This window comes from Carcharodon carcharias, chromosome 20, assembly GCF_017639515.1.
Source record: "Carcharodon carcharias isolate sCarCar2 chromosome 20, sCarCar2.pri, whole genome shotgun sequence".
Taxonomy (NCBI): domain Eukaryota; kingdom Metazoa; phylum Chordata; class Chondrichthyes; order Lamniformes; family Lamnidae; genus Carcharodon; species Carcharodon carcharias.
This window is the reverse complement of record NC_054486.1, coordinates 106,325,380-106,351,647: the sequence shown is the minus strand read 5'-3', so window position 1 is coordinate 106,351,647 and position 26,268 is coordinate 106,325,380. Positions and strand designations below refer to the sequence as shown.

At 43.8% G+C, this 26,268-nt stretch overlaps 1 protein-coding gene across 7 annotated transcripts in view; it reads right to left on the bottom strand.

Moving 5' to 3' along the window:
* dglucy (D-glutamate cyclase) overlaps positions 1-26,268 on the bottom strand; it is a 69,785-nt gene that overhangs the window by 2,601 nt on the left and 40,916 nt on the right. For 6 of the 7 annotated variants that reach the window (XM_041215261.1, XM_041215258.1, XM_041215257.1 and 3 more), the window contains 7 exons: positions 24,650-24,772; positions 19,056-19,262; positions 16,770-17,030; positions 11,014-11,113; positions 9,559-9,707; positions 5,369-5,488; positions 493-644 (listed from right to left, as the gene is read on the bottom strand). In XM_041215261.1, the coding sequence (XP_041071195.1) occupies positions 493-644; positions 5,369-5,488; positions 9,559-9,707; positions 11,014-11,113; positions 16,770-17,030; positions 19,056-19,262; positions 24,650-24,772 (1,112 nt within the window). The remainder of the gene's footprint in view (positions 1-492; positions 645-5,368; positions 5,489-9,558; positions 9,708-11,013; positions 11,114-16,769; positions 17,031-19,055; positions 19,263-24,649; positions 24,773-26,268) is intronic. The other variant, XM_041215264.1, reaches the window with a different exon arrangement.

Genomic DNA, 26,268 nt, shown 5'->3' with positions numbered 1-26,268 from the left:
TCAGGACATCCCAAAGCACTTTACAGTTAATGAAGTACTTTTAAAATGTAGTCACTGTTGTAATGTAGGAAACATGGTAGCCACAAAATAAAACATCTGTTAATGACCAGATAACCTGTTTATTTTGTTAGTGGCGTTGGAATACTATCCCAGGACAAAACTGCACATTCTCCTCTTTGAAAGCTTTTGAATGTCGGAGGAGGGGAAAACTAAGAGGTGGTAAGTTCCACAGTTTTGAGATCCTGGGGAGGAGTGAACCAGAAAAGAGTGTATGAGACAAGTCTTGATTTCAAGATGCAGGGAAGAGGAAGAATCTGTAAGGGCAAGCTCTGAAGGAACAAGAGAGTTAAACTCAGGATCAATGAGCTTAGTAGTATTGACAAAATAAAAGACAGAAAGAGGGAGTGAATAATAGGAGGAGGATGCAACTCCACTGGAGGAAAAGGAGAGAGAGAAATGTTCCTCTATTCTGGTGAGAAAATAAACTTTTACCTTATGGACAGTCGGCAGTGCTGAAATATATTCATCCATTTCAGAGGTCTTAGGGAATCCAACTGCTTTGCGCAGGTAGCGTTCATGGATTGTACAGTTGTTGAGAATGTAGAGACCACAGGCTACAGCATAACCTCCCCAGTTTGATACACCTAATAAAACACACTGCTGTTTAAAATTGCTTCTTCTGCTGGTTGTAAACTGGAAGAGATCTGTTTTGAGTTAGTCAAATCTCAAGGACTCAAGAGTGAGAAAGGGCCATTCAGCCTATCAATCCCGCTAATTACAGAGCCTGTAACAGTTCTATGATAGACACCCACCCATTCCACACAAGCTGTCAATTGCTTTTATGGAATACTAATGTCCATCGCTGAAAAGTTATCTTGTCTAGAAGTTACTGAGAGAAACTAATTGCAGGGATAGATGTTTTCAGTGCTGTAAACTCTTATGGTTCTTTAGAGCGGTGAGATTAGTGGGGGATACATTAACAGAACCAGCCCAGACCAGGTGGGCTGAATGGCCTCCTTCTGAACTTACTTTATTCTTTCATGGGATGTGGGCATCTCTGGCAAGGTCAGCATTTGTTACCCATACCTAAATGCCCTTGAACTAAGTGGCTTGATAGCCATTTCAGAGGGAAGTTAAGAGTCGACCACATTGCTGTGGGTCTGGAGTCACATGTAGAGCAGACCAGGTAAGGGTGGCAGATTTCCTTCCCTAAAAGGCATTAGTGAACCAGATGGGTTTTTACAGCAACCGATTATAATTTCATGGTCACCATGACTGAGACTAGCCTTCATTAACTGAATTAAATTCCACCACCTGTCATGGTGATATCTGGGCCCGTGTTCCCAGATCATTAGCTTGGGCCTCTGGATTACTAGTCCAGTAATATTACCACTACACTACTGCCTCCCTCTGTAAATGTCGATCATATCCCATATTCATATGCCTTCATTTCAAAGCACATCTCCAACCACATTTCTGAAATCCTGAGCCAGCTGTCATGTAAGGTAATGTAAGAATTCTAAACGTAATTGCTTATATTTCACATAGTTTTATGTGCAACGGGGATGTGCATAAACCTTCACTGAATTATCTCTAGATCATAAGCAAGACATAAGCAGTTCCAGACTTATGAGGTCTAATTAACTAATTGCTCTAACCAGCCTTCTCATCTAAGTTGCAAATGAGCTGCCCCATTTTCAGTGACAATTATAAACCATATCTACTTTAATTTAAAAGCCTGTGCCCTGTGCTGGAGAGCAACACCTGTCTTCTGCACTCCCCCTATTTAATATTTCTATTGAGTGGCCTCTTGGTCCAATGTATTTCAACACAGAATTACAGGCGTCCCATTGCTGAGCAGTGCAAATGCACAGGATAAGACACAATCCCAACCAATATTTAACTTGCAGAAATAGATGGACTTAACCTGATGGTAGATTGTAGCCCCTCATCTTGCTGGGTCTGTGATACCACTGGTTCTTTGTGAGCAAGGTCAGTAGCAGCAGGCTTGTTCATTTTTCTATGTAAAAACACTCTAAGTGCATGGGTTGTAAAATTGGAATTGATAGTGCCTGTGTTTTCAGCAAATGGATGGTCCTCTAGTACCAAAATGCGTCAGCATTGAGCATGCTTGCTTCCATCTTGGCTCTCACTAGATGCCACCTTGGTGAGGGCGCTATAGCAATTCAATAATAACTTTATCCAACAGAACACACAATATTCTATACAAAACCCAACTCGTCATCCTCGAGCGTTCTCTTTGTGTCCTGCCTTTGCCTGGTCTAGTGTTCTTACGCAGGATGGCTGGTGGAACACCTCTGAGTTTCACTGGGAGAAAGCAGAAGTCCTTGCAGGATGGCTCCATCAGCTCTTGGCCACAGAAGCTCCAACTTTGGATTGCATCATCTTAGCAACTGCATCATCTCAGCATGGAAGGTAGCAGTCTGGGCTGGCTGACAGAGTGTGGTGCTGTCATCCTGAGACAGAACAGCAGGCTTATGCACCATGGAGCCAGTGCTACACCTCCAGTGCAGTGTCGCAGCAATACTAGTCATCTGTTGAAGGACAGATTACAGGACTGCTAGGAGAGTCTGAAATCCCTTTAAACACTGGTATCTGCAGCCGTGACAGGGACAGTCTGAACCTGCATGGTAACAAGCTGAATATTCATAATTTCCATCTGAGCTTCTGCTGCAGCACACTGACACTGTCTGGCTTTTGTTTGTGTTGCAATGGAAGCTGAGAAATCAGCCAGTGTTGTCATGGAGTTAGCCACCATTTCCATGCTGGAAAGGATGGGCTCCAAGCTCTGCACAAAGCAGTATGCCAAGTTGCTGCTGGATTCCTCCACACTCCTTGACACAGCGGGCTCTCTGGTAGGCCTGCCAATGCACCAAGTATTTCTATACACATTCCCATCAGTTTTTTTTTTGTGCACCACCCTATCCAAGTCCTCGTCTGAGTATTCTACAGCAGAACTCATTTGACCTCAGCCTCCGGGGAGTTGGTACCCATGCTACCTCACCCTCTGGGGAACTGGTACCCATGCTACCTTGCCCTCTGGGGAGCTGGTACCCATGCTACCTCAGCCACCAGGGAGCTTGTACCCAAGCTACCTCAGCCTCTGGGAGCTGGTACCCACCTAACCTCCCCCTCCAGGGAGCTGGTATCCATGCTATTGTTTCCCCTTGCATTGGCTGCAGACCACTCATCCCTGGTTTCTCACCATGTACAGATTGTGTCTATCTGCTGTCCTCTAAGGTATGCACAATGCCAGTATATTTGAGCTGGCAGCTATGAGTGAGAGATTGAGTGACGATGTTCTTCGTCATCAGTGTCCTCTTGCTCTTGCTCTTCCTACTCCTGTACCTGCTGCCTGGCCAGGTGGCAGCTATTGCATATTTAAAAGGAGAAAGGCACAAGGCTAGGATTATGGTGGGGGCGGGTGGGGGGTGTGTGGAGGGAAGCAAGACATGCATGGTAATGCCATCTGCAACTTGCAAATCAGAAGAGATTATATGATGAGGGGTAGGCAGAGTGCAAGAAGGTAGATTAGGTAGGAACATATTGCCATCTTCGATGGTCTCAACCCACCACTGGCCACAGCTTCAGCAAAAGGTGACCACCGTTTTCTCCTATGGTGGTGAGAGGACGCAGGGTTGTTGATTCCCTGCTGGTTAGCTGCAGCTGCCTGTCATTATGTAAGAGAAAGGGAAGTGTGTCAGTAAGTGTGGTGCAATCTGTCTGGGTGATGTGGCTTTAAGGTTTAATAGCTGGCAATGTCTGCAAGCTGTGAGATATGCAGCAGTATGAAAAGTGTGAGGATGAGATGAAGCTACAAATCTGAGGTATGAGTCATGCTTGATAGAGATTGTTGGTAGGTGAGTGAAGGGCATCAGTGATTTGAACATTGGCAAAGCTGGTATGTGGTTGTAATAATACGGCATTTGAAGATGCATTTACTAAACACACCCTGACTAATCATGTGAGGTCACTAAACTGCACCCAGGTCCTTGGCCAACACTCTTCACATCGAGCTCCATGGCTATCTGGTCCCATTTCCTTTTAAGCATTTTGTCTTGAGGCCATTCTGTTGCTACAAGGCCTCTCTCCTTCTGTGCTCAGGCCTCGAATACAGCATTCAAAAGTCCGGGAGCTGTGCTCTGTCATGTTTCACCATCTTCACTCTTCCTTGCCTTGCCAGTGATGCCTACATTCCAGTTTTAAAAAACTGTGAATAAATTGTTTGACCTCAAAGCTGTCTAAAGAAAATGAGAGGAGAGCATAAAATTAAACTGACCTGTTCCAATCCTCCCCCCAACCAATTATGTTGCCTCTGGCAAACTCTAGTTTCACTATTCAAATGATCTTGGTGAGGTTATATAATCAACAAATTTGCAGCATAAAAAATTAAAAGCTGAGATGCTTCTTTCAAAAAAACAATTTGACAGGTGGGTTGAAATACTTCAGCCAGCTCAACATTCTTAGAAGTACTCACTGCCTATCAGAGTGGTGTGACCAGCATTAGGAACTTTCTGCATGGAAGGTTACGTATGCAGACCTGTGGCTCATAGCTTCCTGGCGCAGCATGCTCGTGTAAGCAGCCCTCAAACTCAGTATTTGCCCTTTTCAATAAGGTTACTCCAACTAAGGCAAACAAGAACTTCGATACTCCTTTATAGGATGCTGTATAAATTGCTCTGAATTGTTTTGCATGGTTTGGGATCGATAGAAAGGCCTGCATTTCTGTAGCAATTTTCACAAACTGGGGGCATCACTTTACAGACAGCAAAGTACTTTTTAAGGTCAGATGTCTACTACTTCCAGTGCCTGCTTCAGCCAGAATGCATCACCTCTTTAAGAGATGCAGGCTGACTTTATGTAATGAGGCTAGCTTTTAGTGGTATTAATCTCGCATAAACCTGGGCTGCCTTCTGTGGTGCACAGCCACTCAATAGCGCAATGAAGCAAACAAAGTTTGCAACCTGCCTGTATTACCTTGAACAGGTGGAGATTAATTGTGCATTACGATTCCCACTTCCATTTCTGGGAGCCATTGATCTTTCAGCTCAAGAACCCTTGAATCTCTCCAGAAACTAAACCAATTGATCACCTCCACCAATCACAGCCAGGAGATAGCACAGCCTACACTCAGCATAGTTCAAATTAGTAAAACATACAGCATGAGAATTATAACTCGCATCCTCCCTCTCCCTGGGACTTAACAACAGTGTCCGAATGATTAGCCCTGCCACTGTTTCCAGAACGTCACTGTTTAAAGGTGACTCTGAAATCATTTAATTTAAAACATTTTCAAAACCAAACTTCCAAGTCTCCAGGGTACTGCTACAAAGCCCAATAAACCCACCTGCAATGACTGTAAAATCTGCTTCAACGTTGCAAGCTATCAGGTCCCCGTTGTGAATGTATTTTTTGACGTCCTCTTTCACCTTTCCCATTCCCAGTTCATTCCCTCCATCTCCGATACCTAGAGAACAAAGAGACACGATGAAAGCTCGGGCAAACAGAAGCCAAAAATAAGCCAATTCAAGATTGAACTGGACAGGTAATTGGCAGAGGAAGGGGCTGGGGGTAAGTGGTGGAACTACTTTAAGAGAGGGGTAAGTGGTGGAACTACTTTAAGAGAGGCCTCTTTAAGAGAGTTGGAGAGGCGGAGAGTTCATTGAGCCAAGGTTAGGGCCTGTACCTGAAGACACAGACACCAATGGTGGAGTGATTAAAATCAGTGCTGTGCAAGAGGCCAGAATCGGAAGAATACAGAGGGTTGTAGGTTTGAGGAGGCTTCAGAGACAGTTATTCTGTGATGGGATTTGAATACAAGGAAGATAACTTTGAAATTGAGGCTCGACTAGACTGGGAGCCAGTGTCGTGGTCAGTCAGCATAGGGATGACGGAACTTGATACAATTTAGGATATGAGCTGCAGACATGCAACACTTACTGCACAGGTTCCTCAATAGCAATCTGGCGTGAGAACCCCCAATATCTTCTCCCTCCATAGCTAAGGAGTGCTAAGGCTGACCACTGAACTTTGGGTGTATGCCAGGATTTGGACCAAGAGATGAAGAAGGAACAGTGATAAATATCCAAGTCAGAATAACGTATAACTTGGAGGTACACAAGAACATAAGAAATAGGAGCAGAATTAGCTCATACGGCTCCTTGAATCTGTTCCATCATTCAATGAGATCATGGCTCAACCTCAACTCCACTTTCCTGCTGCATTCCCATATCCCTCGATTCCCTTATGTGACAACCAGAATGGGAGGAGTGTGCGAATTATCAAGTCCCACTCTCTGCAGGCCGTACCATTAATTTGAATATTTCATTTTCTCACTGAAATGGCCAATTGTGTACCTATACCTCTAGTACCCAGAAGAAAAGAAACTCTAACCAGGCTTCTTTCAAAAAACTCAGAATGGTTGAGTTATTTTAAAACAAAACTTCTTTTAAACAAGTTTCAAGAACTAGTTGACTTGTGATTGTAATCCATGAGTGTAACTAACCTACCGTTTTAAACTTCGCCAGCACACACACAGTCAGAGTTGAATGAATGGAAAAAAGCTTTCTTAGAAAAGAAAAAAAAAATTTAAGTTCACGGAAGTTTGATGCTCTAAGTCTGAAGTTCCCCCTCATCCTTCTAAATTCCATCGAGTATAGACCCAGAGTCCTCAAACGTTCCTCACATATTAAGCCTTTCATTCCTGGGATCATTCTCGTGAACCTCCTCTGGACCCACTCCAGGGCCATCACATCATTCCAGAGATACAGGGCCCAAAATTGCTCACAATATACTAAATGTGGTCTGACCAGAGCCTTATAAAGCCTCAGCAGCACATCCCTGCTTTATATTCTAGTCCTCTCAAAATAAATGCCAACATTACATTTGCCTTCCTAACTACCAACTCAACCTGCAAGTTAACCTTAAGAGAATCCTGGACTAGGACTCCCAAGTCCATTTACACTCCAGATTTCTGAATTCTCTCCCCATTTAGAAAATAGTCTATGCCTCTATTCTTCCTACCAAAGTGCATGACCTCACACTTGCCCACGTTGTATTCCATCTGCCACTTCTTTGCCCATTCTCCTAACTTGTCCAAATCCTTCTGCAGCCTCCCCGCCTCCTCAATACTACCTGTCCCTCCACCTATCTTTGTATCATCTGCAAACTTAGCCAGGATGCCCTCAGTTCCTTCATCTAGATCATTAATGTATAATGTGAAAAGTTGTGGTCCCAACACTGATCCCTGCGGAACTCCACTAGTCACCGGCCGCCATCCTGAGAAGGACCCCCTTATCCCCACTCTCTGCCTCCTGCCAGACAGTCAATCTTCTATCCATGCTAGTACCTTGCCTCTAACACCATGAGCTCTTACCTTAATGAGCAGCCTCCTGTGTGGCACCTTGTCAAAGGCCTTCTGGAAGTCCAAGTAGATAACATCCATTGGCTCTCCTTTTCCTAACCTGCTCGTTACCTCCTCAAAGAATTCTAACAGATTTGTCAGGCATGACCTCCCCTTGATGAAACCATGCTGACTTTACCCGATTTTACAATGCACTTCCAAGTATTCTGAAATCGCATCCTTAAAAATGGACTCAAAAATTTTACCAACGACCGAGGTCAGGCTAATCGGCCTGTAATTTCCCATCTTTTGCCTCACTCCCTTCTTAAACAGGGGGTTTAGATAGCCTTCTGCTCTCAGCCTTTGCCCAATAAGACTGAACACAGGTTCAAACTTAAGGTTTGCCTCTGCCATGTGATTGCCTTTTTGTCTTCCAGTTTTTCATTAATTAAAGTCCTTTGCTGTTTAAAACAAACAGATAACTCCTTCTCAAGTACCATATAGCTCAGGTAACTTCTTGGCAAAGGCCTGCTTGTTCCAAGGTGAACTTATAATCGTTTTTTAAAAAAACTCTCGGGCAGCCTCCAATGTCCAAATAACACAATGTCCTTCCATATTTTAAAAAATAAAATCCAGTTTAAAGAGAGATGATTCTAACATCTAGTCCAAAAATCTATTGATCTCAGCCTTGAATATGCTCAATAGTTAAGTATCCCCAGTCTCCTCAATTGATCAGTTCCTTCTGAAGGAAAACATTTTTCTTGATCTGTCCTATATGATTGATCCCTTATCTTGAGGCTATGCTCCCTAGTTTCTAGGTTCTCCAGTCACAGGAATCAACCTTACAGCATCTTCCCTGTCAAGCCATGTAAGAATCTTTCACTGATATCCTCTCATTCTTCTAAACTCCAGAGAACATAGACCCATTCTGCTTATCAACTCGTCATAGAACAACTCTCTCAACTCAGAAATCAATCCAGTAAACTTAGGCATACATATCTTTCCTTATTTGTGGAGGCCTACTCATCCCTTTAACCAATCCTCTATCCATGTCAATACTTTACCCTGAACCCAACAAGTCCGTAAACATTTTTCACGAGGTACCCTATCGGATGCCTTTTCAAAATCCAGATATACTACATGCATTGGCTCCTCTATATCTATCCTGTTAGTGACATCTTCAAAATTCTCTAATAGATTTGTAAAACCTGATTTCCCTTCCATAAACACTGCTGACTCCGCCTAATCCTACTACCTAATAATGGATTCAGCCTTTTCTTTACAACTGACGTCAGACTAATTGGCCTGTAGCTCCCTGTTTTCTCTCTCCCTCCTCCCTTGAATTGCAGTACTACATGTGCTATTTTCCAATCCACTGGGACCGTTCCAAAACTTAAGGAATTTCAGAAGGTCACAGCTACCTCTTTGAGCCTTAGGATGTAGGCCATCAAATGCAGGGGATTTTGCCAGAGGTGATAGTTTTCCCATGACATTTCAGTTCCTGCTCTTCTGAGAGACAGAAGTCTCAGGGGAGGGTGGTGCTGTTGAAATAACCTCAGGGTGTTGATGCAATGTATCCTAGAACTCCTACTAATCCTAGACATAATGTACTGTTGGGAGAAGGTATGGGTGGCGAGTTCAGTGGCAACAATCAAGCAAACTGCTCTGTCCAAGATAGTGTTGAGCTTCTTGAAGCAGTTCTGGCTTCACACATCCAAGCAACTGGCGGAATCCTTTTTCTCAATTATCGGGGAGATAGTAGCATAGTAGTAATGTCACTGCACTAGTAATCCAGAGGCCCTAGGCTAATGCTGTGGGGCTGTGGGTTCAAATCGCACCACTGCAACTGGTGGAATTTAAATTGAATTAAATAAATCTAGAATATAAAGCTAGCCTCGGTAATGGTGACCATGAAGCTGTCATCAATTGTTGTAAAAACCCATCTGGTTCACTAATGTCCTTTAGGAAAGGAAATCTACCATCCTTACCTGGTCTGGCCTACATGTGACTCTAGACCCATAGTAATTAGGTTGACTCTTAACTGCCCTCTGCAATGGCCTAGCAAGCCACTCAGTTCAAGAGCAATTAGGGATGGGCAACAAATGCTGGCCTTGTCAATGATGCCCACACCCCATGAAAAAATTAATTTTTTTAAAAAAAGACAAATTTCTAACTCAACCTAGGTTTGCAGTTACCTGTTGTGGCAATTCCAAGGATGTTCTGTGCTGCAAGGAACAGTTTGTCAATTGGATCCACCAAGTGCTTAATGTTCACTTTCCATGCGTTGTAGTAATTGCCATCTGCAGCCATTCCAGCACGTTCTATTGCTACGAGATGGTCAAACCTGTTCATATACAGTCATGCAAAATTGCTCAATAACTTGTTAATGACTGAACCTGCACATAAGTTACTTATTACAGTAAGATGTCCACAACCTATTTGGGGAGATGGTGGAGTAGTGGCACATCACTGGACTAGTTATCCAGAGGCCCAAGATAATGCTCTGGGGACATGGGTTCAAATCCTACCATGGCAGCTGGTGGAATTTAAATTCAATTAATAAAATCTAAAATTGAAAGCTAATCTCAGAAAAGGTGACCATGGCAACCATCATTGATTGTTGTGATAACCCATCTGATTCACTAATATTCTTTAGGGAAGGAAATCTGCCATCCTTACCCAGTCTGGCCTAGATGTGACTCCAGACCCACAGCAATGTGATTGACTCTTAACTGCCCTCTGAAATGGCCTAGCAAGCCACTCAATTCAAGGGCAATTAGGGATGGACAACAAATGCTGCCTGGTCTGGAGGTTATTAGCTATGAGGAGAGATTGGAGAAACTCGGATTGTTCTCACTAGAGCGACGGAGATTGAGGGGCGACTTGATAGAAGTTTACAAAATTTTGAGTGGCATGGACAGAGTAGATAGTCAGAAGCTTTTTCCCAGGGTGGAAGAGTCAATTACTAGGGGACATAGATTTAAGGTAAGAGGAGAAAACTATAGAGGAGATTTGTGGGGCAAGTTTTTTTATGCAGAGGGTAGTGAGTGTCTGGAATTCACTGCCAGAGGTGGTGGTGGAAGCAGGTACGATAGTGGTGTTTAAGAGGCAGCTTGACAAATACATGAATAGGATGGGAATAGAGGGATACGGACCCCAGAAGTGCAAAATGTTTTAACTGATGGGCAATATGATCGGCGCAGGCTTGGAGGGCCAAAGGGCCTGCTCCTGTGCTGTACTTTTCTTTGTTTATTCTAACACTCGCATTCCAAGAAAGAATAAAAAAAACTTCCCCAACACAAATTCCACAGCTCCTTAGAGCTACCATTTTTATTTATTTAACTTATTCCCCTCTAATTCAAGTCTAGCGACTTCAACGTGTAATCTAGGTTGACATCTCGGTGCAGTACTGAGGGACTGACCCCTAGTTTTCAAAATGGGTCATGTGCAATTGTAGTGTGACCTCCGGTTTTACTGATGAATGATGCCCAATTGTACAGTGACCCCCATTTTACCCGACAAATGATGTCCAATGGTAGAGTGACCCCTAATTTTACTGGTGGATGATTCCAATCGTGGAACGACATCTACTTTTACTAGTGGGTGATGTTCCATCGCCTCCCAGCCCACCCTTTACAGTTAAGGTTTACCTTGGAAACTGCGGATTTTTATCATGACAAAGGAACTTTAGGGATGAATCTTCATCATCATTCTGGAAGCTAACGACAGGGACGGAGGTTTTCAGCACTCCTAAGGACAAAAAGAAGACAGGCTTGAAGTAATGAGACACTGTGAATATTGGATATACACAGCAGCAAGTCAGGATCTGCAAGAGTAAGGGACAGATTAATCAGAACTGATGAACAATCCTATTCCAAGTATTAACCTTTCTCTTCTAGATGTTGACATGATCCTGTGTGGATTTTCAGTATGAACTGAGGAAGATAGTGATAAACTTTAAGGACATAGACAGGTCAGTGGAATGGGCAGACACATGGCAGATGAAATTTAGTGCAGGGGCGCATGAAGTGATACATTTTGGGAGGAAGAACGAGGAGACGAAACATAAAACAAAAGGTACAATTTTAAAGGGGGTGCAGGAACAGAGAGATCTAGGGGTATATGTACATAAAACATTGAAGGTGGCAGGGCAGGTTGAGAAAGTAGTTAATAAGGCATATGGGATCTTGGCTTTATAAGCAGAGACATTGAGTACAAAAACAAGGAAGTCATGATGAACCATTACAAAACATTCAATTTAGTCTACTGCATTCGCTGCTCCCAATGCGGTTTCCTCTACATTGGAGACACCAAACGCAGACTGGATGACCGCTTTGCAGAACACCTTCAGTCTATCCGCAAGCACGACCCAGACCTCCCTGTCGCTTGCCATTTCAACACTCCACCCTGCTCTCATGCCCACATGTCCATCCTTGACCTGCTGCAAAGTTCCAGTGAAGCTCAACGCAAACTGGAGGAACAGCACCTCATCTTCCGACTAGGCACTTTACAGCCTTCTGGACTGAATATTGAGTTCAACAATTTTAGATCATGAACTCTCTCCTCCATCCCCATCCCCTTTCTGATCCCCCTTTTGTCCAATAATTTATATAGATTTTTCTTTTCCCACCTATTTCCATTATTTTTAAATGTATTTCCATCCATTGTTTTACCTCTAACTTTTAGCCTATTTCGATTCCTTCACCCCAGCCCCACTAGGGCTATCTGTACCTTGCTTGTCCTGCTTTCTACTCTTAATGTCAACTATTAGCACATTCCTTAGATAATATCACCACCTTCAACACCTCTTTGTCCTTTTGTCTATGACATCTTTTGGCAATCTCCACCTATCACTGGCCCTCTATCCAGTTCTACTTGTCCCACCCCCCTCAACCAGCTTATATTTCATCTCTTTTCTATTTTTCCTTAGTTCTGTTGAAGAGTCATACGGACTCGAAACGTTAACTGAGTTCCTCTCCGCAGATGCTGTCAGACCTGCTGAGTTTTTCCAGGTATTTTTATCTTTGCTTTACAAAACACTGGTTTGGCCTCAATTGGAATATTGTGTCCAATTCTGGGCATGATGCATTAGGAAGGATGTGAAGGCATTAGAAAGAATCCGGAAATGATTTACGAAAATGGTGCCAGGCATGAAGGGCTTTCAGTCATATGGATAGATTGGAGAAGCTGGGATTGTTCTCTTTAGATAAGAGAAAGTTTAGAGGAAATTTGATAGAGAGGTTTCAAAATAATGAGGAATCTGGAGGTAGGGAGAAACTATTCCCATTGATGGAAGGGTCAGGAACCAGAGGACACAAATTTGAGGTGATTGGCACAAGAAGCAACAGCAACTTGAGGAAAATCTTTTTAGATAATGAGGGGTTAGGATCTGGAATGCACTGCTGTGTGTTATGGAGGAAGAGAAAAAAACTGCAGGGCTACAGGGAAAAGGCAGTGGAGTGGGACTAGGCGAGTTGTTCTTGCAGAGAGCCAGCACAATCATAAAGGGCCGAATGGCCTCTTTCAGCGCTGTGATGCTGTGACCATTCTATGATTCTATGTTACCTTGAATGTTTCGAATATTCAGTGCCAACAATGGTAAAGGTCTAACGAGGCTTCTGCATGATGGTGACAATTACCAGCTTTTCCAAGGATTGAGGTGAATCCGTTAAGTGTGATCTGTTAATTGCTTTTTCCAGTTAACACTAATGGAAAATCCCCTCATTTTGGGAGGGGTAGGGGTGGAGATTGGGGTAAGCTGGGAATCAAACAGTCCAAAGAGGTCATGATTTCAAGCCTCAATGCTGCTGACCACTCAAACCTCACATCCATTGGACAACTTTGGGTAGTTATCACCCATTGGGCTTGCTAAGGGTGCCTGTGCACATAGCCACAAAAACCAATTAAATCCCAGATTTATTCCCCACCTAAACTATGGCTGAGTTAGGCCATCTCAGTTATGCAATAGGTCCTACAATTGGTCCCAGTACTCAATCAGGGTTTCTTCCCTCATCTGATTGTTGCCCAGTCATTTCTGCTACAAGATGCGTATGCGTGGGTGTGAGGAGAAAAAAGCCAAGATCATTCCTTGCCTGTTCTGCTTCTTTACAGGTTAAAAAAATGTTGGGGTCAAATGAGGGATTAACAATGGAAAGAAAACTGTATCATTCAAAAAGGAAACAGCTATGGTAAAGCCAACAGCAAAGGTGGAATTGAATGTCCTCCACCCTGGCAAGTTTGGTGGCGGGAACATTTAATCAGGCTGGAGGGTGGCAGCAGGGCCAGGGGAAGAAATCATGGGCCCCAGTGCTTCTCCTGTATCCAGGCCCCTTACTCCTCCCCGCACACCACTTTAACCCTTCCCACCAAACATGCAAGCTATTTTTTCCCTCTCAAAATTCACCGATCAATTCACCAATCACAGAAAGGTCCTAGTAAAATGATGACACCCATTGTTGGCATCTGGTTACAAATATCATCCGATATATATGCAGCATGGGTTGTTAATTTTAAAAGGAGTGTTTATAATATAATGCAGTGTTTGTTTGTGTGCGCCTTATAGGTGATCCCACCGCGACTATTAAACAAACCAGAAAATACAAATTTTACTTTAACAGCATCATGCAATATTGTTAATTTGACAGGAAAATATCCAATTAGTTATTTTAACACTGTGCAGACAATAACACTGATTTCGGTGACTGCCTTAGCCCTCATTAACATGTTCTGCGCATAGCACCATATGGACACAGTGACGGTAAATTCATATTTGGAGAAGGTTCAATATTTGCAACCCAGATAAACTGCACAAGGCCTTTTCCATTCTGTAGAAGCAGAATAAAATTTTCTTCTGCCTGGGTGCACGATATTATCCAATATAATTATTTCATACAAGCAGTGTAATTGGATTCTATTTATCGGTAATCTCATGGGGTAGAAAGATCAAATAACTTCTGAGCAACAAAGTGGAATGATTGAACAACATAAGTCTTCACTGTCAGTGAGAAGCATTGGAGCCCTCGGGTATCTATGCAACACGAATTTTAAAAGGCCAAAGAACAAAGACTGAATGGTTCACAATTATATCTGTGTTTTCTTGATCAGTAAGTCTGAAGACTGTTGATTGCTGCTTCTCATTACAATAAATTTTTCAAATCTACTACGCAACACAATTTTATCACGATATTTCAATACCTCAAAAACCTCATAAAAGGCGCCAAGATAGTGTTGGATAATAGGTAAGTAGACAAAAGGACAGGATTGAAGTCAATGGAAAAGACTCTTGAGAATGTGCATTGTAAAACAGGTTACTGATTCACTATAAGCCCATTACGCACTTCTGTCCTGGCAATCTTGCCCCACAAATCCTGCTCACAGTAAACTTTCATTAGCAACAGGATAAATAGAACCCCAGCCATGATCCCACCCTTTATTCACAAGCTAATTATGGATGAAAAAAGCCATCTAGCCCAGTTCAACTCATCCATCCCAGAATGACATAGGAGCATTTGTATTGTGAGCAGAAGCAGGCCATTCGACCCTTTGAGTCTGCTCCACCAATTAATATCATTGCTTAGATTATACCAGTGACTGTAACTCAAAAGTATTTAATTGGCTGTAAAGCAATTTGGAACATTGTGACAAGTGCTGTATAAATATAGGTTTTATCTTTCTTTCATTACACCTGCACGCAGTAGGCAAAGTGACTGTAGCAATGGTGAAATTGGAGGCCCAATGCTGATTCTCTAATGATAATGAATCACAGAGCAATCAACTGATGCTAGGAAAGTGGTCACTACATTTACAGAACAATTCAACTCTGTAACTAACCACCCCACAACACTCCCCCCCCCAACCCCAAATTTCCCCCTCCAATCCCCTCCCATTCCCCCTAGCCTCTCCACTGGCCCCACAACCAGCTCTCCAAAACCACGCCCCTCACCATTTCCCCCCCAACCTCCCCTACCCTTCTCCAAGTCCGTTCCCCCAAACCTACACCACCCAACCTACCCCCTCCACCCTTCCCCCAACTTACCTCCCCCCACCCTCCAACTCCACCCTACCCCCTCCAACCTCCCCCTCCACCTTACTCCTGACAACCTACTTCCCAACCTCCCCGTCCAACCTAACTCCCCCAACCTAACTCCCCCAACCTAACTCCCCCAACCTAACTCCCCCGACCTAACTCCCCCAACCTAACTCCCCCAACCTAACTCCCCCAACCTAACTCCCCCAACCTAACTCCCCCAACCTAACTCCCTCTCCACTGCCACCAACCCCTCTTACCCCACAACGTGCGCATATGTGCACACACACAGCATCCAATTGGTTCCAAAATTGCAGGGGCTTCACTTACCGTTTTTCAAGCAAGAGCACTCTCCTGACAGCTACTGCACTGCTGTTGACCTTCAGGCAGCTTTGGTTTTCTGGCAGGCTTTTCAAAAAACAAAAAAAACAGACCCACGAAGCTGCCTGTAGTTTGGAAGCAGCAGCACAGCAACTAGGCGATGCTGACAGACCGATTTTAAAAAGATTGGAACTCTCTGGTTCTGATTTTTATTTAAGCCAGTCTGCAGCTCTGGCTGCTCAGTCTGGACAGTGAGAAACTCCATTTAAAACACGGAGCCTGGGACCACCAACCCCCCACCCCGTCCAGCCCCAGGCCCCAGTGTGTGGCACTGTCTGCACACGACTCTCCTGGTTGGCGGCTGGCAATCCCATCGCATCCCCGCCTCCACCTCGATTAAGTCTGTGGTGGGAAGGTCCCCTACCTTCACTGGTATTAGCCCAGCATCAGGCAGGGAATTTGCCATGCAGGGAAGCACAACAAGGAAACCTGTGCAGAGTTGCGGGCTCCCTGTGGTGCTGAGGGGAGGGGGGCGGTAGCAGGGGTAAGGGGTGGAGGAGGGGTCCTTCTTTCAAAGGCAGCGTGTCTGATCAAGGGGCCTGGTATCAGGAACGGGTGGCTCCCTGAGGGCCACCCCTCTGCCCTTGCTGCTGAACCCCTCTCCCCCTACCCCCATGAGCTCCCCCTACCCCCATGAGCACCCCCTCCCCCCCCACCCAACCATCTCACACGTGACCTGGGACCCAGTGACAATCCTAGACCTTGGGCTGGTGTCGTACTAGCCGCGGCCATCCAGTGGCGCTGCCCTTCAACACAGTTGCTGGCCTTAGCTCTGCTGATGAGCAGCTATGCGAGGACGGGACTTCCACCCCAGGGTCCTTAATTCCAACCAGCGCTTAATTCAGCAGGCCTCCCTAAAAGAGATGATGCAGGGCTCTCGCCAGTTCTCCAGCCGGTGGGCAAGACTCCCATCACTTTCATTAAATACTGCCCCAAATCTTTAGTCTTCATCTGCAGCCAGATCAAACAGCATTTATTAAAAAGGAAAAATATAAGTACCTTGCTCAACAGCTTCTTCAATAATCTTTTTGTTCATCTCTAAGGCTCTTTGATCTGTTACTATGACGACGTTTTTCTTCTGAGCCTGCAACATAGCTGCTATGGCAATAGCTCCTGGAGGACCATCCGTCTCCTCTGGAGGCTGGTGATTGAAGTGGGTTGGAAATCCAGTGGTGATGAGCACAGATCTTGCATGTGACAGGGAGAGGCAGGCTTTCAGCAGTTGGTTTTCAAGTAATAAATGCTTGATACCTCGATTGCCTGACCAGGGCAGAAACATGAATCATTAAGTTTCATTCCAACTGGTTCAATTACATTCTAAGATGTGCAGTTCAACTGCGCTAGTTTTGAATAATTGGAACAAGACCCAATTGTTATTGCATATTGATAATTGGTGAGCACAGTACAGATTCTTTACAGTAATGGGGTTTAATTTGGATTCAGGTTGCGGGTCCAGTGGAAACTGTACCCAAGCCAATCTGTGTTACTATCAGTAGGGTAATCTGTCATCTTAGTCTTATTTGTGGTAACTCAGTTGCAAACAAAAATTTTCTTCCGGGCACTTTTTGTGCCAATAAGTTTTCCATTCAAAGAATCTCCACCGAGCTGCCCAGCAGTTAAAGCTATAGGTGGTTGCACTATCCTACCTCTGAAACCTCTTCCAGCCCTACAATCCTGAGTGAAATTTCCATTCCCCCAATTCTGGCCAATTGCACATCCCCAATTTTAATCTCTCCGCCACTGGCAGCTGTGCTAGCTGCCTAGGTCTTAAGCTCGGGAATTCCCCCACTAAATCCATCCTACTCTCTCTCCTCCTTTAAGATGCTACTTAAAACCTAACACTTTGACCAAGCCTTTGGTCACCCAGAACAAAAAAAAACAGCAAACACTGAAAAATAAGAATACTGGTGCAAACTGGTCTTGTATACCTTCAAATGGAACACCATAAAAACTGGGAAATAAGATTATTGGTCTGAACTGACTTTCCCTTCTGGGCATCTGCCCTAATATCTCCTTGTGCGTTCAGTATTAAGTTTAATCTGATAATGCTCCATGGGATGTTTGACTATGTTAAAGGCAGCATATGAATTAGTTATCTTATAGTTCTGGACCCTAATGCTGTGGCATTGAGTTGGACCATCTTAACCAGGACATCAGTGAAGTGTAAATGTTCTCAGTTAATTTAGGGTTGGGAGGAGGGTGTTGGGAGAAGCGCAGTCAATCAGCATTGCTGTTCCTCTCCTTAGCTTAAAAGCCTATGTGCGGACATTGGGCAAACTCAAGATTGGCTTTGGCTATGACGCCCTTTGCAGGTAAAGAGCGAGTTGATAAACACCACCTCAGCTCACAATGAGAAATGGCTTCTGAATGTGGTACAGGAAGGCAGCAAGTCCCTATAAAAAACAAAGTCATCAATTAGAGGTATAATCATAGAGTCATTACAGGAAAAGACACTCTTCATCTTCTCAAAGTTGGCATGGTCACTCCATTACCATATAGCTTGCTGAAAGGATTTGGTTGGAAAAATTAACAGGGGAAAAACCCAATACACCAACACTCTAGAGATCCATCCACAAATCAAAATACCATAGGAAAAGGTCAACTTGCGCATCTAACTCACCATAATAATATTCCAGTTTCTGCTCATGTCTGCTCCCTTGTTGATCTGCCACTCTCTTGGATCAACTGTCATTGGGATATGGTGGGAGGATCTATTTCCAATGCTTGTAAGGCAAGTATGCCTGCTTCACGTAGCTGCACTTACCACTGACTGTGGATGGAACAGATGGGAATCCCAGGACAGTATCTCGCAGGCCCCTGCCTCCAAGTGTAACATCACAGAGTTGGGTTTGGCAGACAGTGGCAGAGAGGAGGGTGGGAAGTTGAATGAGATCGGGCTGCCTTGGCAGGAAGGGAACCTAGCTGGGAACTGTGGAATTACTTAGTCTGAAGGCTGGGAAACTGCACAGACTCACCGAGCCCAACATGGGGACTGAAGATGAGTGAAAGAGGTTCCTGAGAGTGTAATGGGGATAGTTCTCTGAAGGTGTATTGACTATCGCAGAAAGATTGGGGAGGTGGGGATTTTCTCCTTCTCAGGATATGAGGGTGGGGGTGGTTGTTGGAAACGATCAATAAAGTTGGATAGCTGCAGAAAAGTACTGGAGGTTCTTGCCAAACCCCCACTTCCAGGCCCATTTCTAGGATAACTGTTAATAAGTGTCTTCACACATTTGAAATCTGAACCCCAATATCATTTAGCTGTGATTAACGTTCTCTTCTTACCTGGGTCTTGCTGAATCAGAGTGTCCAGGGCCTTGAATTTCTTAACTGTGGTAACTGAGGCAACGCTATAGTGGAGCGGATTCTGAGAAATGCAGAAAACACATGGGGTTTCTGTGTCAGCAGCATAGTTACTGCTCACCTCCTGCTCACTCCTCAGGTCAGTAATGAACATGCAGCCAGGAGCATGGGTGAAAGCCAGAGGGGATTCTGCAAGTAAGAGGAATGAGGAACCAGTTAAAAGTTATTTACATTAACTAAAAGAGAAGGATGGAATCAACTTTATCTTGGCATTCACAATGTACATCTAGGTTACAGGCTCATTGATGAAGGTCCAGTGAGTGTAATGGGGATGGTTCTCTAAAGGAGAAGATGTTGGGATCTCTTACATATAAGCATCAAGCCCTGCAATGAGGGACATTGACAACATCTGCATCATTCACACCAACCCCAATCTCCCCTACCCCGTCACTGTTCTCATTAGAAATTTGGTGAAAAAGAAAACTACTTGCATTTATATACATTTAACATAGTAAAACGCACCAGGACACTTAACAAAGGGATGACATCGATAAAAACATGTTTGACATTTTTTGACGCTGAGCTGGAAAAGGGGAAAAATCAGTAAAGATGACCTAAAGCTTGATCAAAGTAGTAAGTTTTTAGGAGCAACTGAAAAGAGGAGAGAATCGGCTAGGGAGCTGAAAGCATGTTCATCAATGACAGTGCAATTAAAATCAGGGAATACACCAGGAGGCCAGAATTGAGAACAAGGCTGAGAATTTTTAAATTATGGCTTTGACAGATGGAAAGCCAGTGAAGGTTGGTAAACACAGGGGTTATTGCGTAAATGTGAACATCATGTGGCGCAGTGGGTAGTGTCCGTGCCTCTGAGCCAGAAGCTCTGGATTTGAGTCCTACCCAGGACTTGATGGCCAAGGAAGATGCATTTATAATGTAGCCAAACAGGCTGGATATCAACTTGTAAATCCTTCCAACACATGCCAATGACAGGCAGCAAGAGTGGGAGAGATTCCCAGTCAGCCATTTGATGGAAAGAAAACTGAGTCTCTACCATCACTATTCATAGCTCCAGACTACAACATGCATGTAAAGGTGTATGTTGCCACAGAACAGTAACCTGGACTCCTTGAGGGCCTGGTTGGCTCAGTTGGCTGGATGGCCGATGTGGATCAGATTAGTGCCAACAGCAATGGGGTTTGATCCCCATTTCGACTAGGGCACATTTGAGACCTGCCTCCTTTCAACTGTGGGCAGACCTGCCTTCAGGCAGAGAACTCAAAATGAAGAATTGGGTAAATGACTTTTGGAACTGTTTAAGGTATGGTCAGCAGAGTTTTGGATAACCACAAGTTGAAGTAAGGTGAAAGATGGGAGGCCAGCCATTCGAAAATTCAAGTCTAGAGATAATAAAAGCACAGATCAGGATTTAATGGAAAAGCTGAGGGAAGGTCACAGTCGAGCAATGTTACAGAGGCGGAAGCTGGTGATGGTGCAGTTATGTCATCAGAAACTCAGCCTGCGGTCAGGTTGAAAATGGCCTTGCTCAGCTAACATAGTTATCAGGGCTAGAAATAGTGGACTGAGAAACATAGAAACCAGGAGGAGTAGGCCATTCGGCCCTTCGAGCCTGCTCCGCCATTGATTATGATCATGGCTGATCATCCAACTCAATAGCCTGCTCCCGCTTTCTCCCCATACCCTTTGATCCCTTTCGCTCCGAGAGCTATAGAAACAAAAACTGGGAGCCAATGTCGGTCATTGAACACAGGGGCGATGGGCAGATTTCCTTCCCTAAAGGGCATTAGTGAACCAGGTGGGTTTTTATGACAATCAACAATGGTTTCATGGTTATCATTAGACTTCTAACTCCAGATTTTTACTGAGTTTAAATTTTACCATCCTACTATGGTGAGATTTGAACCTGGGTCCCCAGAGCATTACCCTGGGTCTCTGGAATACCAGTCCAGCAACAATGCCACTATCTCTCCCTGAGAATGGAGTCTGTGTTGGGAACCATGGACAATGACTTCAGTTGTCCCAGTATTCAACTGGAGGAAATGTCTGCTCGTCCAATATTAAAAATTATAAATAATAAAGGGGTAAAAATTTAAACTTAAAAAGAACCAAGAAAATGGAAGGAAAAAGATGGAACGCGAACATAAGTTAATTTTCATTTTTAAATAAAGTTAGTGCTTTAGTAGTTTAGGATTAATATTACAATAATAAAACTATAGTTGACTGAATCATTGATGCTACAGTGCAAAAGGAGATTTTGGGTATCATTCATACTGTACCAATGTTAGATCCTCAACTCGAGTGCCATTTCCGGCCCTTTAGCCATATCCTTTGCAGCTGGTAATCTAATTCTCTTTTAAATATTACACTCTCCGAGCTGAATTTTCCCCCCCACAGGGTCAGAAAATTCCCAAATCTGCATACTCAACTTGAGAGAAAATGCCAAGAATGATCAGATTTTTTCTTTCAGTGGGAAGGTGGTGCTAACTGGAGGCCGCTGCCTGCAGAAAGAGTTCAGAAACAGCCACAGGGGCGCCACATGCTGAGCCAAGCTACTTAAAAGGCCCACCTCGTGCTCCAGGATTTTGTCCGAGTTACAATAAAAACAATAAAACAAAAAAAAGCCCTCTAGCTCTCACCACTCACACCCCACATACTCCCCATGCCCCATCCATGCCACCTCATGCTTCTCAACCACCCCATGGCCCCGCCTACCCTCCATACCAATCTATGCCCCTCTACCCACTCAAAGACCCTCATACCCTCAATGTTAACCTATGCCCCTATACCTACCCCCATGGCCCTTCATCCCTTTCTGCCATCCTAGGTCCCTCTACTCACATCCCCCCCCAATGGCCCCTCGTACCCTCCATGCTATATTTACAAAAAACTAATTTAAATTCAAGTGCTTAATCCCTTAGTTTAAAAAATTCTATTAAGTACTTAATCCTTTATGAAAACGTACATTTGTATTACTAGCCTCCATCAAAGGCAGCTAATCTCTTTATAATCACTTGGAGCTATCAATCAAACTGTGAATTTATAGCCCACACCCACACCCTACAGTGATGATAGGTTGTGGAAGCAGTAAAGCAGCATTAATCCTTATGTCAATAAACAGTGAAATAGTAAGCGTGCATTGTTTTTAACTGCAGGCTAGATGGCCTGGGGATTTAAATGACTTGAAAGTTCCACTTTTAATGCACATTCATGTCTACTCTTAAAAATCCCAAGGACCTCTCCCAAAGGGGCACTTGACCTCTCCCAAAGGGACAACTTCCCTCTCCAAGTAACTCCAGCAGCTTTAGACCTTTTCCTCAAATATTTAAAGCCCACAAGTCGTGCTTTGGAGATTATTGTGATGAAAATTGGATCTGTCTGAAGGCAGCTGCACTTTTACATGTATGGCCACGGATGTGCAAAGAACTTCCCGCCAATTTCCCCTATCCTCCTGGTGAAAATGGTGTGTGCTGGGTTCAGGGACGGACCTCCCGGAATCAGAGCTCCAGCCATTTTGGTTACTGTGAAAATTCAGGCCTCTGTCTCAATAGCCACCAGTTGTATTTGCAGGTTGCGTTTGCTATCAGTGTCACGCATACACAATTGTATATGCAGCCGTCTTCTTTAAAGGGGGCAATGTGCAGCAGGGTGCATGCGCTGTCATCACTAGAATTGCAAATGTTACAGCGCTGGCAGCATCAAGTTGACACTTTTAACAATCCCAACATCCACAGCTCACCCCAAACCTCTCAAGTCAAGGGCTGGAAAGAGCAAGTGGCAAACGGGACCCACTCCGTCTGTCCATCCTCAACCCCAACCCCCAATTAAAATGACACATCACATTGGTGTCTTCTTTAGAAATTTATGAAAAGGTGAAATATCGAAATAAATGGCTGAGGAGAGAGAGAGAAAGTAGGAGAGACAGGGAAAGGATAATGGCCATGTCCTGAGCACCTGCCTGCTGTGGAGCTCAGGATGTGCGGAAAGTTTGAACATGGCCGAAAAGAAGCTATCACCGTTTATGAGGGGGGATGTGTGTCTCTACAGATGACGTCGTTGGATTCTGTGAATGCGCTGACAAGTGCTCATGTGCACAAGTATCGGTGGTCATCTTGCTTTGGCAGGAGATACAGTGGTATTTGCAATACATGTGTATGTTGGAGCCCCATCTATGGGCGTCACAGATGTATTACTATCTTGCACATTGGTCGTTGTGTTTCCCATGTTACAACAGCGACTACATTTCAAAAGCACTTAATTGGCTGTGAAGAGCTTTAGGGGCGTTCTGAGATTAAGAATTTATGAATGAAAGTTCTTTCTTTCTTTATAATCTCTGTCTGAAAATATTTCTATTAATTCCAGCTTCATTCATCCAGCAATAGCATTCCATCCATGCCCCCTAGGTGATTTCAAACTTCACCTAAATTCCCCACTTCTGATTTCTCCGTGTCGTCAATCAACCTCAATCTTCTTAAAGACCCAATGTTACTCATCATTTTAAAGATATAATTACTTCCTGGCTTTCCTATACATCCAAATCATGCTTCCTGCTTCAAACCCTTGATAACATTCCTCTGACCTTAGAGAAAATTGTACCCTACTGACTGCCTCTCCTAATTCTTAACTTCCAATCTTGTTACCTTCCACCAGCCTGGAGGGATCTGCCCACTCAACTTGTCCAACAGTTTACCTGCTTCTGCCTTTGATGCTCTCATCCCTAACTTACCACCCCAATTGTTCCATAATTCTCATCTCTGGACCCCTAAAAGAAAAGGCTATAACTATGATGCAGAATCAGTAATCTTTTAATCCGTCATTCAAAGCAAAATTACACGTCCAATTTCTCATCCAGATCCTCCAACTACTCATGGTTTACCTGAAATGTGAAAATTATCCTCCTTCCTCTTTTCAACAACATTCCATTTAGTAGTATGTGTGTATCTAAATCATTCTGCTATTTGGCTAGTATATATGAATGCCATAACACATTTATTTTAGTGCACTACACATTTGCCACCCATGACTTGGTAGCACTCTTACCTTTGAGCCAGTAGGTTGTGGGTTTAAGCCCCATTCCAGAGATTTAGGCACAAAATATAGGTCACACTTCCAGCGTTTGAGGGAGTGCTACACTGTCAGAAGTGCTGTCTTTCATATGAGACATTAAACTGAGGCTCTGTTTATGCTCTCACGTGGATTTAACAGATCCCATTGCCACTATTTAAAGAGGAGCAGGGATGTTCTACTCAATATTTATCCGGTCAGCATTTATCTGGCAACCAACACTCCCAAAAACAGAGTATCTTCTCACTTATTTCATTGCTGTTGGTAGGAACTTACTGTACCCTAATTGGCTGCTGTGTTTCTGACAACAGTGACTATACTTCAAAAAATACTTAATTGGCTCTAAAGAGCTTTGTGATGTCCTGAGGTTGTGAAAGGTGCTATATAAATGCAAGATCATTTTTTTCCAATTTGACTGGCAGCAAAATTGTTCACACAAAAATTTTACAGTTACAACCCACAACCACCCCAAGCCCTTTATCTCTGTATCTTACTGCAGCTGCGAATAGCCTCTGTTGCAGTGACTCCACAGGCCCAGAACACTGCAGTGTCACCAGGATGTGCCTCAACTGCATCCCCGAAATCTGGATTGGACAAGTCTTCAATTCCAATTAATCCTGAGGGTGGTAAAGTGAACTTATTTCAATACCTATGTAGGTGGCTTATGGGAGAAACATTTAAAAATCAGCCAAAAACCACACAGGAGGAAAACAAATGTTGACTCTTTTCCCTTCAAGAATCCGACCGGTAGGACAACGTCAAAACTTAATCTACTGCGGAGACTCTGCATACCCACTCCTGAGGAGATACCTTGGGCGGGGTGGATTTCATGATCGAATGGTTGGAGAGAGGTCTCCTTTACAGACATGTAGTTACCTCCACACTATTTTAACTCTATGGTTAGAACACGTCAGGGGTATCAAAGAGATTTAGAGAACCATGTAAACAGATCTCTAAAAATGCAGTAGTCAGGTACATAAAAGGATTCAAAAAGGTTAATGGAATACAGGTATTAGCCATTATACCAGAGAGCTAAGTTATAAAGGGTATGACATTTTGCCAGAGCTATATAAAGCCCTGGTCAGACCATAGCCAAAGCACTGTGTACTGTTCTGAACACTGCACTATAAAGGATGTAGTCGTCTCGGAAGGCATGCAGCATAGGTTCAGCAGAATGTTATCAGGCTCTAAGGGTCAGATTCTGAAGTGGGATTACATAAACTAAGTGCATTCCCTGGAATATGGAATATTGAGGGGTGATTTGATTTTTCCAATTTTGAATCGATTGAGTTGATAAAAATAGGACAACAAAACATAACCTTAAAATCAGAGCCAGGTCATTCAGGAGAGAAATTAGGAAACACTTCTCATAGAAAGGGTGGTGGAAATGTGGAACTCTCTCTCTCCTGTAAAAAGCAGCAGATGCTAGCTCAACTAATAATTTTAAATCTGAGATGGATAGATTTTTGATGGCCATGGGTATTAAGAGATGTGGAGCCAGGGCAAGTGGATGGAGGTAGAGTACATATCAGCCATGATCTCAGTGAATACAGCAAGTCCTCGCTTAACGTTGCTTCACTTCACGTCATTTCACTTTAACTTTGTTAATAAAGTAGTGTCAGTATATCCATTTAACATTGTCAGAATCACTTTAAAGTCATTTCCTACTTGCTTCCTCTTCTGTGGCCTGTCTGTCCACACAATACCTTTCCACCAGTACTTCTGCTCTCGCCCTCAGTCCCTCACAGCATTGCTTCCTGCCCTTGGCTCCCGGGCCTCGCCTCCCACCCTCAGTTCTTATCTTAGGCCCCAAGGTCTGTTCTTCTCCTTGCTGCTAACTCGGCTCCCCTGTCTTCACTGCTGACTTCACCTGTACTGAACTCCTGGGCTCCATCTAATGGCAGAAGCTCTGGGACTTCAGCTGATATAACTGCAGCAACCAACCTCTGCCAGTAGATGGAGCCTGGTCAATCTAAAAATACGGCGAGTGTATTTTTTTTATATTGGATACTGTATTGTATTTCTTTTATATTTAGTAATGTATTTTATTTTGCAAGTTATTTCAGCTAGGAATACACAGTGTTGGACATGTATGATACAGTATTCTAACCTG